We start from the raw sequence: 16,285 nt of genomic DNA, 5'->3' as shown, positions 1-16,285 counted from the left end.
TAGTTTTAGAAATTTGGCATTTTCACCCCCTCTTTCAATATTTTTACGATCCCGACATCCCCTAAAGCCCCGATACTGATTCTAAAGCCCGAAACACGCCCCGAGACTCCCGAGAATCCCGAAAAATTTATCTTTTCGGTTTCGAAGCTCTACCTTCGCAGAGCCCGTTTTTCAAGAAAACCCCCGGTTTTCAACGACGAAAGTCATATTTAGAGCCGAAGTACTGCCCAAATTAATATATAGAAATAATTATATGTTATGTGTTATATGTGCTACGTGCTTTTCAGTGTTATTATTCCGGGTTATTTTCCCGGGTTATTTTTAATTGCTATTTTTAATAGCAAAGAAATACCTTTGACCATGTGATCAGTGAAAGGACTTAGATTCACGTTGGTACTGGTATGTAGCCTCTGGCCATGTGGAACATGTCTCCGTAAGAGAATGAATTCTATTCTATGGTAGTGGCAGAAGGTTAGATAAGGCTATAAGCCTGAAATCTACCGAAATGTTAATCCGAAGTTGTATATCTTCTGTGCCGTTTGGGCCAAAGCTTTATTGATGTATATCAAGCACGGAAATTGTTATGTCTCATTGATTGTATATCTTTAAATCAAATCAATGATCGATATGGAATGTTTGTCACATGATTCACATATGCCCTTGTTGTTCCTTGTTCCTCTTTGCTTCTGCCCTATTAAAGTATATATATGGCATAACGTTATATTGTATCTATTATTGAACTCACTAAGCGTGTCCGCTTACCCTCTTGATGTTTAACAAATTGTAGGAGATAAACATCTAGTATAGTTATATACTGGTAGAAGATTTTTGAATAGTTTGAAACTATTGTATCGATGGAAGCCTATGAATAGTTTGAAACTATTGTATTTTGCACTCCCATATGTATAAAACTATAGAATCCTGGGAAGTTATGTAATATATAACACTTTAAAATAGTCAGTTTGTATCTAGTAGTTTGTAATCTCTTTATCAATGTAAAATATTGTTTTTTTATGAATATGCAAGTAGCATGTTTTGGAGTAACTATATTGTCGAGTATGAAAGTTTGGGTCTTTCATAAATACGAAAGTTAGGGTCTTTCATATATATAATTATAAATTAATACAAAATCGCCGCCTTACATCACGTCTTGAAAAACGACATGGCTCGCCATAACTCGTTATGCTTGAGGCTCGGCCTTGCCGCCACGCCATACCTCGCGCCTTTTAGAACCTTGGTTCTAATCATTTTCCACAACATAATACTATCATGTCTTGACTAACTGGAGTTACAGAGAAGTGTAGTGAGAATAAAGAAAGATTTTAGGGTTTGAGTAGTATCAATTTGATGAATCGGTCGATTGAAAACATGGAGAAGGTGATTGGGGTCGACAAGCTTGGTTTTGGTGAAGACCATGTTGAGTCAAAGATGGAGTAGTAGTGACCGTTGTTGATATCGACGAAAGAGGTTGGCGTGTTAGTGGTGATGTCGACATGCCTTTAGTGGAGCTTAACAAAGAGGTGGATAATAAAGGAAATGATCAAAGCCTATGGTGGTGTTGAGAGGTTTGAATGTATGTGGTTAGGAAGAAGAAAACAATATCTACCTTCTTCCATAATATAGCTTGAGGGCATTTTAGTCCTTTCATAATGTTAGTAATTAAGCTTAACGGATGGTAATAGTCTCAAAGGTCACCAACGGTGTTTAGTACTGTAAACGAATTGAACAAATACAAATGAGGGTTTGTTCATGGTCATGTTCATTTAAGTTAGCCGAACAAACGAACAAGTTTCTTGTTCATGTTTGTGAACATACTAAACAAACATAACCAAACGGAAACAAACACACATAATTGAACATATATGAACATAAACAAACATATAATAGAGTAATGTAATAAAAACAATTGAACATGTATGCACATAAAAGAAGCTTAAATGAACGAGCATAAATGAAAATAAACGAACAACACAAATGAACGTTTATGAATATAATTAAACGAACGAGACCATTGTTCATGTTCGTTCGTTAAACTAAACAAACGATATTTTTTGTTCATAAACGAGCTTCATGCCAAACGGTTCTTGGAACGGCCGTGCTAGTGTTACCAAAAATCCTGAACCATTAATAGCAAAAAAGCCAATACTGGGATCAAAATTTAGAATTTTGGTAAACAAAAGGAACCAAAACTACATTTTACATCAAGCACGATATAAAAAAAATAAATTTTTGATATAGAACAAATTAAGTCTCATCTGATAACTAAAACATAAAATTTTCCTAGTTAAATAAAAAAGGTTGCAAATTATATTGGTTTTTATAAAATTCGGAGCCGGAGTAACTAATGAAATTTGGAGGTGTATATATAAGGTTAAATAATTTACAAATTAGCATAATAGATAGGGCAAAACAAAATTCTAAGGATATATTATCTAAATTTAAGGTTCTGGAGGCGAGAACGTTGAATACAGAAATCTAGGGACTAGATATTGAAACTCCATAACTTGAGTAAATACATAAAGGAAATTATAACTACTTTCTCATTAATTTAATCCCCTCGATAACTGATCTAGAGAATTGAGAGAAAGAAGTCAACGCTAGAGGAAAGGTATCGATCCACGCTGAAAGAAACTAGAGGAAGAACGCTATGAAAATTGAAGTACGTATAAGCTTGCCAATAAGTTGACTGCAGAAAAGGAGTCTACTAGGTATTGCTGAGAATTTGAGGTACGTTCCTCAAGCTGATAACTTGATGAAGTTTAAGTCATCGAAAATGAAATTGAAGTGTTAATGAATTTTATATGAGTTACTAATTAAATTATCAACGAGTTAAAAAATGTCGATCTGGAATGTGAGAAGCGTATTTTGGCCCAAATTAGTCAAACGTTGTGAAGTTTTTAATTTCTATTGTTAGATTAATAAAATTAAAGAATTTGTGAAGTTAATATGCTGATTTGTATGTTATAAGGGTATGTAATTGGAGGGATTAAGCACCAGATAATTGGGGATTATATCATTAGTGCATAACATTGTAATCAGATCGAAGATACTCTTTTTTTGATTGGGATATGATGCAAGTCTTATTTCAAAAACATAAATAATACCTAAACCATAGGCACATGATAGATTGTTGTTAACATATGTTGAATGATACGGTGTTTCAAAATTGAAACATTAGGCATCGTTAGTTCAATAATGATAGTAAGTTATAGGAAATTGTTTATTATTCACATGATGATGTTCTTTGATGGAATTGATAGATAACTACAAACATTCTGTATTATGGCGCTGGTATATATAGGTAAAGAGTCTGATATAATTTGATTGCAAATTGCAGAAAGAAATTGATAAAAGAATAAGAACGGATAAAAGAAGGAAAATAGTTGTATCTAAAAACTTGTCAACTTTCAAGAGGTTGACTCTCTATCTCCCACCAAAAGTTTCTTACAAAAAAAGTGGTTCTCCCCTCTCTAATCCGTATACACACACACACACACCCACACATCTCAGCACTCCTAACTAACCTGAAAAAGCTGAAACTGACACTCACTTGCACTCTTCAGGCCTAAACCAAGTGTCACCACCTCCCCAATTATCATCTATTTGATGTGGTACAATGACAGATCTACCCCCGCTTCAGTCTTTGGCTTTCTTGAATATGTGAACCGTATTTGTTGCTTATCAATTCCCTGCCCAAAACCTTCACCTTGTCCTCAAGGTGGAAATGAGGAAATTGCATATCCAATGCTTCAAAATCCTCCCATGAAGCTTCAAACAATGGTAAATCATGCCACTTGATTTACCACATGCGTTCCAGCTCTTGCATCAGCTGTGGAGGAATAAGGTTTGATGAAATGCATCGACTAATAGCTCTATACAAATGGAAAATAATGAATGCATGATGCATTGATTATATGAATTGGGAACCTATTTATTTAAAGCACAATAATCTATGCAAAATCTCCAAACCCATCCTTCTTTTTCACTAGCAAAAATGGACTCGAGAAAGCGCCCCATCTATACTGAATCATTCCCGCCTCTTACAACTCTGTTACTAGCCTTTCTTTCAATCGTTTACTTCATATTTTTGAAATTAGGATATCAATACGGACGGATATTTAATGGTTCTTTTATGTTCTTCAATACAATTCCATGTTTACATCCGCGATTGGATGGTAACCCTTTGGGGATTTGAAATACTTCATCAAATGCGTCCAATACCCCCGATCTCTTAGAACATACTATCGTTTCTTCATAGTGCCCCTCCATAAACTTTTTTATGAGACCAAGGATCTCCTTAACGACGTGCTCTCTCTCAAAGTTACATGTTCACTTCTCCACTCGAACTTCATTCCCTATGTTTTCCATTTTACTTGAATCGAACCTAATGAAGCCAACTATTGAAACCCCATGACAATGCAAGCCAATGAGCAACGAGGGAAGAAATCGTTTAGCATTTTGATCCCTTTCATCCAAAATTTTATGGATTTACACATGCCTTCGCTTTCTACCGTCTCGCCACTCCCATTGGAGGGTACTCCAGATTGCTAATCCCTCCTTTTCCACTAAAATTTCATTAAAGTGAAGTTATGGGATGACCCACTATCAATTAGTACCACCACCTATTTGTTTCCCTACCATGAATCCTCCTACTAAATTTAAGGACACTTTTATTTCACCGTTTTCCTTGATAGAGAGATAGAGAGGTGGATTTCTTTTACGAGCCAAAAAATTAAAAGTAAGCGATTTAGAAGATCATAATGCATGTTTTGGCACTAACATGAAACTTTATTGTCTATTTTGTATTAAAATTAACAATGTTGCATGAGGTCCAAAAAAGTTAAAACATCGTTGCATAAATAAGTATCTAACCCTTTTATTATTAGTCATAATAACAATAATAATGCTAATAACTTTAAGATAATTTGAATTGTAGAACTTTGTTCCTCATCATGTTTTGTATACTTAGAAAACGATGTGGAGGATGAAATGACAACAACTTGGGCCAAATATCATCTTATAAGGTTTTAGATTACAAATTGGGTAATTTTGGTGAATAAAATGTAAGTTTTTGCTAATGTGGATAATAAATAAAGTGCCCTGCTTATATTGGCATATCATCAATCTGAAATCAACTCGATTCATCTTTTTTTTTTAAAGCTTTTGGGAAATTGGAATTCTTTTGGAAACTCAAATCTCTCTCTCTCTCTCTCTCTCTCTCTCTCTCTCCATATGTGTGTGTGTGTGTGTGTTTGTATATATTATAGCTATCTCAACATGTCAAGTGGTGAGATATTTCTTGAGCTTTCATTAATTGGAAATTTCTTGGAAACTCATCTCTCTCTCCCTCTCTCTCTTTCTACAGACATAGTTTGTTTCATTGAGGTGCTGGAACTGCATACATTCTCTCACAACAAATCAACATACCAATGGCATCTTCATCATCATCTCCGGCCTTTTCTTCTCAATCATGGAATCATGATGTTTTCCTTAGTTTTAAAGGAGAAGATACTCGCAAGACGTTTGTGGATCATCTCTACACAGCTGTTGTACAAAAAGGGATATACACTTACAAAGACGACAAGACACTTCCTCGGGGCGAATTGATCAATCCATCTCTTATGAAGGCTATAGAAGAGTCACAGATTAGCGTCATCATATTCTCTGAAAACTATGCAGATTCTTCATGGTGCTTAGATGAACTTGCACATATCATGAAATGCAAAGATATGAGAGACCAAATAGTTATACCCATATTTTATGGCGTTGATCCATCTGAAGTTCGAAAACAGAAACAAAAATATGGAGAAGCATTTGTTAAGCATGAGTTGGAGAACAAAACCAAGGTTGAATCATGGAGAAAAGCACTTGTGGATGCAAGTAACATTTCTGGATGGGAACCAAAGCACATTGCCAACGGGTAATCTTCTTTCTCTTTCTGCACTGTTTATGCTTAAATCATGTGTGCTCTATCAGCAGCAACCTCAACCAAAACTCCAGCATATCCTGGTCTACCTGAACTGTTATAGACTTAATTGAGTTCTAATTCTAATTTTAATTCTGTATTTAATCCCTTGCTTCAATTTACAACAACAAACCCATCTTGCTTTACTTTTAACTATTTGATATCATTTGCTTTTCCTAAGAAAATAGTTACAAACTACTTGAGCTATTGACTTTACAACTTCTAAGAAATATAAAGGGTGATTAATACTCCTTTTCTTCATTTTAATGGAGCATGGAGCATAAAGCAAATTTACCTCTATTGTAATGTGAGCATGTTTTAATTATTGTTGTATGTCCAAATTTCAACATGTAGGCATGAATCAAAGGTTATCATAGAAATTGTTGAAAAAATTTCACAGAGGTTGCAGCTAGTAAGTCCAAGCACAAATACCAACCTTATTGGAATAGCGTCTCGTGTGCAAAGTTTGAAATTGAAGTTACAAATTGGTTCAGGTGGTGTGCGGATGATTGGAATATGGGGGGTTGGAGGTGGTGGTAAGACTACTCTCGCATCTTCTGTTTATGAGGAAATATCTAGAAAGTTTCATGGTTGTTGCTTTCTAGAAAATATCCGGGAGAAATCAAGTAAGAAAGGTTTAGAAGAATTGCAACAAAAAATTCTTTATGGTGTTTTGAGAGAGAAGATAGTGCAGGTAGAGAGAGTTGAGGAAGGAAAACACATGATAAAACATAGGTTATGCCGTAGAAAGGTGCTGATAGTTCTTGATGATGTCGATCAGCTCGACCAATTAAAAGCATTAGCTGGATCACATGATTGGTTCGGTGAAGGAAGCCGAATAATAATCACAACAAGAGATGTACATGTAATATCAACTACTGCGCCTAGAGTAGATGAGATACACAATATTAGTTTGTTAAACAATGATGAGGCTATGGAGCTCTTTTGCAAGCATGCACCATGTGGTCACAAACATAAAAAAGATTATGAGCTGCTTTCAAAAAGTGTGGTTTCTTATGCTGGTGGACTCCCATTAGCACTTACAGTTCTTGGTTGTTTTCTATGTGGAAAAGACATTAATGGGTGGAGGAGTGCAATAGCCAGATTGAAAGACATCCCAGATACAAATATTGTGGAAAAGCTAAAAATCAGCTTTGATGGACTTACAGCGGTTGAGAAAGAGCTGTTTCTTGATATTGCATGTTTCTTTAGAGGTCGGTATAAAAATGAAGGGATAATGTCGATGCTTGATGCTTGTGGTTTTTACCCTGATATAGGCATAAAGGTGTTGTTAGAAAAGGCGCTCATAACTATTTCAGATGGAATGTTTGATATGCATGATTTGGTGCAAGAAATGGGACACTACATTGTTAGAGGGGAACACCCTGAGAATCCAGAAAAACATAGTAGAGTTTGGAAGAAGGAAGATGTTCTAAAAATTTGTGCTATGGATGTGACGAAGGTAATGCTTAAGCTATCTTTACATGCTATATATGTATGGTTTGGAAGAAGAGAATCCTGACATCATTTTGCGTTTATTACAGGAACTTGACATGATTAAAGCAATAAGATTTGAATGCGATAGCTATGATCTAGTAGAGCTTCCTTCGGTTGCAAACCTGAAAAACCTCCGGTGGATTGATTGGAGAGGTGATCTTGCAAGTCCATTTCCTACTAACTTTCCTCCATGGGAGCTTCGTTGTTTGATATTGGATGACATCTCGCAGAAACGACTTTGGAGGGGTTATAAGTTAATTCTTATACTCTATCTAAATAACAAATTAAAACAAAGTGGATGAATAATCATAGACCTGACTTGCCTAATTCAGAGAGCAAAGTATAAATAGTTATATGGATACGAGCACATAGTTATGTCACTGGTCATTGGTGTCATTAAGCAATATCACTTGTAGTAAACCTCTATTTTTATTTTATGATCGTGTTTCTGGTTTTTAGCCTGGTTTTATTTTTTTAGTTTGATGGATGGCGAATTGTTATATATGGGATTATCTTCTTTTTTTTGCTGAGAAATATTAAATTGTTAGAGGAATAAATGTGATGATTGAACTGTAAGCTCAACATTACATGCCATGCACAATTAAACTATTAAACAATCTGATTATAAACATAAGGATGATACAAATCAGAAATAGAATGCAAAGAGAAACCGAAAACGTTCCTGTAATTCGATAAACAAGGGTCTCCAAAAGTCTAAGACTCAAAATGTTTATTCCATAATCTTAAGAACGATCCTAAGGTCATAATTGTAATCTTTGTCAAGCCTACTTACAAAAATTAAAAACATACCAAAATAAAAAGATAACTATTAAGAAAATACTAATCTTAATTAATATATAAAAGATAACCCTCTTTATTTGTGGCGCTGATAAACATGACCAAAACAACCAGTTTTATCATTACTCCCCACCCAAACAAGCACCTTGTCCTCAAGGTTGAAATCTGGAAACTGTTATCGAACCACCTCGGGTCTTCATGGTGTGTGCCGGGGCGAGTCATACGGTAGATCCAACCATAAGCATCGTCCCCTTCAAAGATAGGTTCCTTCAGTTTCTTGAAATCATCCACGAGATGACCTTGGCCCTTGGCCTTGTCTTCCTCATGCATTTTCCTTGTGCATGAATCTTCATCATCCGAGAATCCAAGGATCCAAACTCTAATGAGGGTTCCTTGACTTCAGAATCCTTGTTCCATTTTTGACTATCCTCTGCCACAGTCAAGTTGTTGATGGCTTTCAGAATATCCCCAAATTGCTGAGAATTTTCCTTCCTAGTTGCTTCAGCCTCTGTATGGATTGTCAACTTTTGATGTGCTGTTGGACATCTCGATATGAGAATCCGCTGTGAACAGTGTCGTGTCAACAATTCTTCTGATGAACAGATCATCATGAACAATATTTCCAATGAAATAGTTCTTGAATTAACAATGATTCTGCCAGAATCGTTGCTCTAATACCAATTTGATACGAACTATAAAAAAAGAAGCACAAAAAAACCAAAAATGTACCGGGTAACTCGAAAACAGTGGTCTAGAAAAGTCTAAGACTCAAAATGTTTATTTCATAATCATAAAATCAATCGTCAGACCATACTTATAATGTTTGTCAAATCCTACTTACCAAAAACAAAAACATACCAATATAAAAAGATAACTATTAAGGAAATACTAATCTTAATTGAATATAAAAGATAACCTTCTGTATTTTGTTAGAATTTAGGGATAAAAGATTGTTTGGAATTCGAGAACCATGAAAACACTTTCAAATTGAAGTATTTCAATGGTACTCCCGAAATCTCAATTGGATAAGACTCGGGAAAAATGCAAGAACAAAGAATGAGATTGTTATGATTTTCTGAAAACCGACATGAAACTGTCACAAGGCAGTTTCCAAACTGTCTCTAAATTATCACAAAACTGGTTTTAGATAAGGGTTATTAGACAAGTTATATTAGTATAGGGTCTACTATGTACTTATATTTTAGTGTGTGTATATATATATATATATATATATATATATATATATATATATATATATATATATATATATCCCTCATGTATTATGTTATCATCAGTAATACAATACGTTTACATCACATTTATTGTGGTATCAGAGCCTACCATAGTCGGATCCTCCTAGGGTTACAACCCTAGCCACTAACAATTAGATCTGTCTGTAAGGTATCGTTCTTCATAAATGATTATATCGACGACCATTACTCCCTTCTCTACAATCGAGAAGACCTCACATAACTCTCATAAGTTTCCTTTTACCCTCTCTCCTAACAATTATGGTTTCTAGAAAACAATGATCCAGCCTTTTGTATTTAGCAACAGTCTTTTTCATTATGTTGATGACACTATTCCATGTCCCACTCCTACCCTACCGGCCACAGACAAAGCCGCTACTAAACCCATACCGAACCCGTCTTACGTTGCATGGCTGGCCAATGATGCCTATGTGCACACACTCCTGTTATATACCATCTCTGAAGCATCTTATCTTCATGCACAAGGAACGACAACAAAGGATCTTTGGCTCTCTCTATAACGAGCCTATTCCATGTCCCACTCCTACCCTACCACCCTTCTTACTCGGCAAGTTCCCACCTCTTTCCTAGAATTGAACGGGCTCCTCGCTGACCATGACTTCATGGTCAAGAAAAATATGCCCACTGTAACACCGGTTCAAGCTTTTGCCACCACAGCGAAAACCCGCTCCACTACTGCATCTTCATCTGCACCTGATACATTACAAGCTCTTCAACAACTCGTGTCACAATTGGGTCTTCAACTTCAACCAGCCCCTTCCACATTACATCAATCATTTGACGCCAACTGGTCTTCATCTTCTCGAGGTTGCGGCTCAAACAATCTTTGTGGTAGCGGTAGCTATTCTCAATCATCAGGAGGAACTCATAACCAATTCTCTTGGGCTTCTACACAAAAACACGGTCTATGTTGCATGCAACCGTTGTGGAATTGGACATATTCTCTCTCAATGTCCTAACCGTGACCCCATCACCATTCGTCTTCATCAACAGCCAACTGCTAACTTTGCTGAAAATTACTCTCAAACCACTACATGGCTTCGTGATACGGGCTCTAACAATCATGTCTCTCATGATCTGTCCTCTCTTGACAGTCACACTCCTTACTTTGGGGAGGATTCTCTTGATGTCGGCAATGGTACAGGTTTATCTATTTTACATATTGGATCTACTCGTTTTTATTCAACTTCTAAAACCTTTTCATTATACAATATTCTTCATGTTCCAACAATCAAAAGAATCTTCTTTTAGTTCAACAATTTTGTCTTGACAATGATGTTTTCTTTGAGTTTCACTTTTTTTTTGTTGTGAAGGACAATACTACCAAAACTAACCTCATGGTCTTTACTCTATCCGTCTTCCGTCTCTTCAGAGTCTTCCCAAAGTTGCGCTCACTACTTTTAAAGCCCCTTCTGACATTTGGCATCAACGGATGGGGCACCCTCATTCACAACTTTTCAATTTTATGTGTTCTATGTATTGTCTTCCTGTTTCTCATAAAATGTCTGATGCTTTTTGTAATTCATGTCATATTGGGAAATCTTGCAAGCTTCATTTATCTTCTTCCAATTTTAATCGCAAACATATTTTAGATCTTATCGTGTGTGATGTCTGGGGTTCGGCACCTGTGACCTCTTGTGACGGTCACAATTATTTCTTGTTGTTTGTTGATGACTTTTACCGCTTTATGTGAATCTTCCCTTTTAAACGCAGATCTGATGCTTTTGAGATTTTCAAACAATTTGTTGCAGTTGTTCAATGTCAGTTTTCAACCAAGCTTAAGTCGGTTCAAACTGAGTTGGGGGGTGGGGGGAGGGTGAGTTTCGAAAACTTCTTTAGTTTTTAGCTCTCTTTGCATCATTCATCGGTTGTCTTGCGCTCATACAAGTGAACAAAACGGCCTGGTTGAGCGACGCCATCGACATGTTGAAACTGGCCTGACCCTTCTCGCTCAATCGGGTTTTGCATTTGACACTGCAGTTTATCTTATCAATCGAATGCCATCTCGAACCACCTCTAATACCTCATCCTTTGAGTCCATCTTTTCATGACCCTCTGATTTTTCTTTTTTTAAAGATTTTCGGGTGTCAATGCTTTCCGCATCTTCGGCCTTATAACCAACATAAGTCATAAGATGGATTTTCGCTCCACCCCTTGTGTCTTTCTTGAGTATAGATCCTCTCGTCATGGGTATCGGTGTTTTGATCCAACCACAGACAAGATTTACATCTCTTGTCATGTTCGTTTTCACGAAAACCACTTTCCCTTTTTGATACCTGTCACTATAAAGCCTACACCCTCCACATCTGACCCTTATATCTCCACCTACCCACTTCCCACTATTGACGATGACTCACCACCACCAGCTACTACATTAACTTCCTCACCACAAACACCACCAGCTACTACATTACCTCCTTCTCTAGTGACACCGACTGCTGCTGCTCCTCCCCTTCGTTTCACATATGCTCGCAGCAGACAGACCAGAACTGGTCAGGCTATGAATCTGTCATCATTGCCAACTACCGATGCCCCAACCGACACCTTTGCAACCCGAGTTAGAGCAGCTATGCTCCGATAGAATCCAAAACAAACGACCCGATTTGATCCAGCAGCTTTTCACACAACCACTACATCTGAACAGGAACCAAAGACCTTCTCGGCTGCTGTTAAACAACCTCATTGGCAACAAGCCATTGCTGATGAATATGCAACACTACTCAAGAATGGTACCTGGACATTTGTTCCTCGTGCACCCAAATAAAAAATTTCCAGCTTGACCCCAGACAGGGGCTTGGACCCCGCTACCAGGGGCGCTGCCCCCGGACTCCCGTTCATTTAGTGCTTCGCCCCTAAATGACAATGTACTTTGAATCTTGAACAAACTCAAACAAGTGTGCATTCCGCACCTCCCTTACTTGTTTAATGTTCATCAAGATTGTATTTGGTCAACTAATTAATCAATTACATTTAAATACGCATTGGTAATACAAATCACCAACATATTTGTGGTGCTGATAAACACGGCCAAAAAGACCTGTCATATTAAAGGGTTGTTTAAAAAAATCCACATCATGTCAAATAGGAATCTCCCTTCTTCAAGTTAGAGGTGTTCACGATTCAGGTCAACTAAATAACGTGTCCAGTTCATTTGTTAAAACTGGTTATTTGGATTACGTTGTTCTTTGATTTTCCGGTGAAACCAAATAAATAGCTGGTCGAATGGTTTAGTCCCAGCTTTATGTATTTTTAATGGGGGACCGCCTGAATTCCAAACTTTGCAAATATTATACTTTTTTTTCTAATATATAATTCATATGTTTTGACTTGTTTCACGTGTATATAATTTTGAATTTTACTTTAAATTCTTATTACCTTGATATACTGACTTGTTTGCACTTTTATGCAACAGAATCTGCCAAATCTGAAAATCTTGGAACTTGTTAGATTGAATTACCTAATCATGACACCAGATTTTGGTGAAATTCCAAATCTTGAAAGAGTCATTCTTCGTGGATGCCGGCGTTTAAAAAAGATTCAGCCATCAATTGGACAGTTGGAAAGGCTTGTTTTCCTATCTGTAGAATTTTGTTCCGCTCTTAAGATATTTCCACCCATTAAGCGACTAAAGAAACTCGAGACCCTTTCATTATCAGATTGCCCCAAACTTTTTAAGCTCTTGGGGATCCAACACAAAAGGAGCGGTCTACTGCATCTTCATTCGAATATTAGTGGGAAAGAAGTTGCATCCTACAAAAAGTATTCTTCAAACTTTGTTGTTACTTGTTGGACATGTGGTGGTGACACAGAAATTAAAAACCCAGCAGAGGACCTGGTTGATGTAGAAGAATGTTGTTTAGAGGAGCCTTGTTTACCTCGCAACAACAAAACAGTGTTACGGTTTTTTCCCAGAGGCTTAAGAAAGTTAAATCTCCGGTACTGCAGTCTGGGAGATGAAGACATTGACTCTGCTGTTTGGGAGTTTCCCAACTTGGAAGAACTCAATCTAAAAGGAAATAAGTTTTCACGATTAAGTTTTAGTCGCTGGCGACTTCCTCGGCTCAAATGGTGGATGTGTCATGGTGCACAGGCCTTGTAGAATTGTCAGATCTGCCATCAAGTATAGCTGTTGTTATAGCGGATGGTTGTAGCTCACTTGAAAGCTTTGGAGATACTTCAAACTGTATATGGTTGTGGAAGGTTTCACTTTGGGGGCCGAACAATCTTGGTCCACTTGTTTGTAACATATTACTACACTCCATGCTCCAGGTTTGCTTTATCTTTATGTTTTTGGAATTTCACTCTTCATATAAAACCCATAAAGAAGAATAATTGAATGTGTTTTCCATGGCAAGGACATGCTCTTGAAGATCACTTTATCAGTGTCACGCTTGATCATCAGATGATTCCAAGGGGGTTTGTAGGTAGGCTGTTTAGGGGGACAACATTTACACGGCGTCTTCCATATGATTGGTACAAAGACTTTTGTGGGTTCGTAATATGCATCGTTACCAAAGCAAGACATCCACGTATAAATATAATCATCAGGCAGGAGGTAGATGAAGATACTCTATCTGCGCCTTGGCAGGGGTCTAGTGAAGCACCAGCAGATCCTGAATATGTTGGATGTGTGTCAATCGTAGGATATGTTCACTGAGACACACAACAGATTGCTCAGAATTATTTTGGGACAAGGAAAATGAAGATGGTTCAAACACATTTACAATCCGACCACATGATTCAAAGTCTTCTGTCGAGATCTTATGGCGGCCTTACTACTACCTACAGGTCTGTAGGAAACTTATTCTTTTGCATGTTCTCATTTATTAATCAGCGGTAACATGTACTTTTTTGAAAAGTGAAAACTGAAGTCTACAAAATGACATTTCCATCGTTTCCCACTAATCCCTTGATTCTACCATTATGATTAGGTAAATGGTAGAGGAATCACTTTAGTCTCAATAATGTAGTGAGATGTTCACAAGTTTTTGGTTTTCTCAGTATTCCCTTATATTTGACCATTATGGAATTGCCTCCATTTCCCTGCTGCTTTGCCTACTATTGTAGTGTTTTTTTTTTTTTTTTTTTTTTTTTTTTTTTTTTTTTTTTTTAAGGCTTATTTCCTGTTAGCAGTTTCTTCCACCATCATTTAACTTCTTAAGCGGTGTTTGTGTTGCGGGATTCAGAACTTGTCAAGTGATTTGGTACCGGAAGGATGAAGGATTTGTGTTTGGTTGGTAGGATCTTTCAAATCCAACCAACCAAACACATTAGAGGTTCCAAATCTTACCAACCGCCGGTTTTTCCAAATAAATACGTTTTTATTTTATTTTATTTTTTTTATTTTTGGTTACTTGGTTTTTGGTTTGGTTAGTTTTCTTGGACACCCTCAGGATTTGGAATAGAACTGAAGTCCATTCATTTGGATCTGGTTTGTAAATCTTTCAAAGGATTTGACATTTATTTATGGTAAATGACAAAATTGCCCTACTTTCATAATATAAGTAGTTATCTGCTTCATTTATAATTTAATGACAATGAATTCAGATAATTATAAAAATTATTAAATTGTTTTTCTGAAAATTGATTTTTTTACAGAAACTGCATAAGTACTTCAAAAAGAAAAAGACTTTTGTCACATAACATTCCAACATATAATACTTTTGTGAATTAATTCTCTACATATTCAATTGGAGATTTCATAAAAAAAAAACTTGTTGACTTGTGGGATCATATACCTATGGTCCAAAAACTGAAGTAAAAAATTAGGAGAGGTAAATAGAATTGCTTCTGAACCTATCTATTACAGATGAGAACATGTTGTCTCTATCTGCAGAAGAAAGCCTAAAACCATGTTCCCAAAATAAAACCAAACTTACTCGTTTTAGCCTCGTTTAAATTCATTCTCGAGTTTAACTTTCATGGTTGGTTGTAATTAATTTGTATTCCATTGCAGAAAGTTGTTGTCAAAGTGGATGTACACGATCATAAAGAAAAACTGAAGGTTATGAAGGCAGTTTCCAGCCTTTCAGGTTAATATTATGTTTGTTTTGTTTTTCCTGTATTTTCACTTGAGTACCATATGTTCGACTAAACTTTGTTTTGAAATATATACAGGGATTGAGTCCATAGCTTTTGACATGAATGAAAAGGAAATGACGGTGACTGGGGACGTTGATCCATTCGTTATGATCGGAAATATTAAAAAGTATTGTCATGCAGATATAGTGACCATTGGACCAGCCAAAGGTTGGTAGAAGCTCATTGCAGGGCCATCAATCTTGAAATTCTAGAAGAGTATCCCGGTGATTGTGTTATATCGGAGGTCTTAAACAATAATGGAAACGTACAAGAAAAGATGCATTAGGTACATACATGTATATTGCAATACTTTCAAGAACTCATGTGGAGAATGGTCAATGTAAAAGGAAAGATGTAGTAGGTACATGTGTATGGGATAGGCTTTGGATTAATTCGTGATACACATGGATGATATTGCTATATTTACTCATATATATATTTTTTGCATTATCCTAGTATTTTTAGCTACATTTGTATTTAATTTAGGACAAAAGGTTCTTATAATGTTTAAATTTACCTCAAAAAGCTTCCAATGTGGAGGTGATCCTGGATCCACAAGCTCAAACAATCTGCTCAAGTGCTCCTCTTCTTCTTCTTCACCTTAAGACACCAAAATCTCTTTGTCAAACTAAAAACTCACCAAAACACTCAAGGGTTTCGTTTTCTAGGACAA

At 36.4% G+C, this 16,285-nt stretch overlaps 2 protein-coding genes across 3 annotated transcripts; both read left to right on the top strand.

Moving 5' to 3' along the window:
* Positions 1 to 2,547: 2,547 nt before the first annotated feature.
* Positions 2,548 to 7,966, top strand: LOC145077759 (disease resistance protein Roq1-like). Its single transcript, XM_079023030.1, has 4 exons — positions 2,548 to 2,727; positions 5,366 to 5,920; positions 6,320 to 7,427; positions 7,510 to 7,966. Exons 2-4 carry the CDS (start codon positions 5,430 to 5,432, stop codon positions 7,762 to 7,764), a joined length of 1,854 nt encoding a protein of 617 aa, XP_078879156.1. The 5' UTR covers positions 2,548 to 2,727; positions 5,366 to 5,429; the 3' UTR covers positions 7,765 to 7,966.
* A 5,027-nt stretch (positions 7,967 to 12,993) lies between these two features.
* LOC145077761 (heavy metal-associated isoprenylated plant protein 39-like) lies at positions 12,994 to 16,024 on the top strand. 2 transcript variants are annotated; one of them, XR_013693381.1, is made up of 5 exons: positions 12,994 to 13,800; positions 13,887 to 14,319; positions 14,906 to 15,000; positions 15,488 to 15,563; positions 15,649 to 16,024. XR_013693381.1 is itself a non-coding variant. In XM_079023031.1 (4 exons), exons 2-4 carry the CDS (start codon positions 14,158 to 14,160, stop codon positions 15,786 to 15,788), a joined length of 378 nt encoding a protein of 125 aa, XP_078879157.1. In that variant the 5' UTR covers positions 12,994 to 13,800; positions 13,887 to 14,157; the 3' UTR covers positions 15,789 to 16,024. The 2 variants fall into 2 exon arrangements, 1 of the variants encoding a protein (XP_078879157.1); XM_079023031.1 differs by lacking the exon at positions 14,906 to 15,000.
* The last annotated feature ends 261 nt before the right edge of the window (positions 16,025 to 16,285 follow it).

This window comes from Lactuca serriola, unplaced genomic scaffold (assembly GCF_051521515.1).
Source record: "Lactuca serriola cultivar US96UC23 unplaced genomic scaffold, Lser_US96UC23_V15 Lser_V15_Un014, whole genome shotgun sequence".
NCBI classification, from domain to species: domain Eukaryota; kingdom Viridiplantae; phylum Streptophyta; class Magnoliopsida; order Asterales; family Asteraceae; genus Lactuca; species Lactuca serriola.
This window is presented reverse-complemented; position numbering and strand designations above follow the sequence as displayed.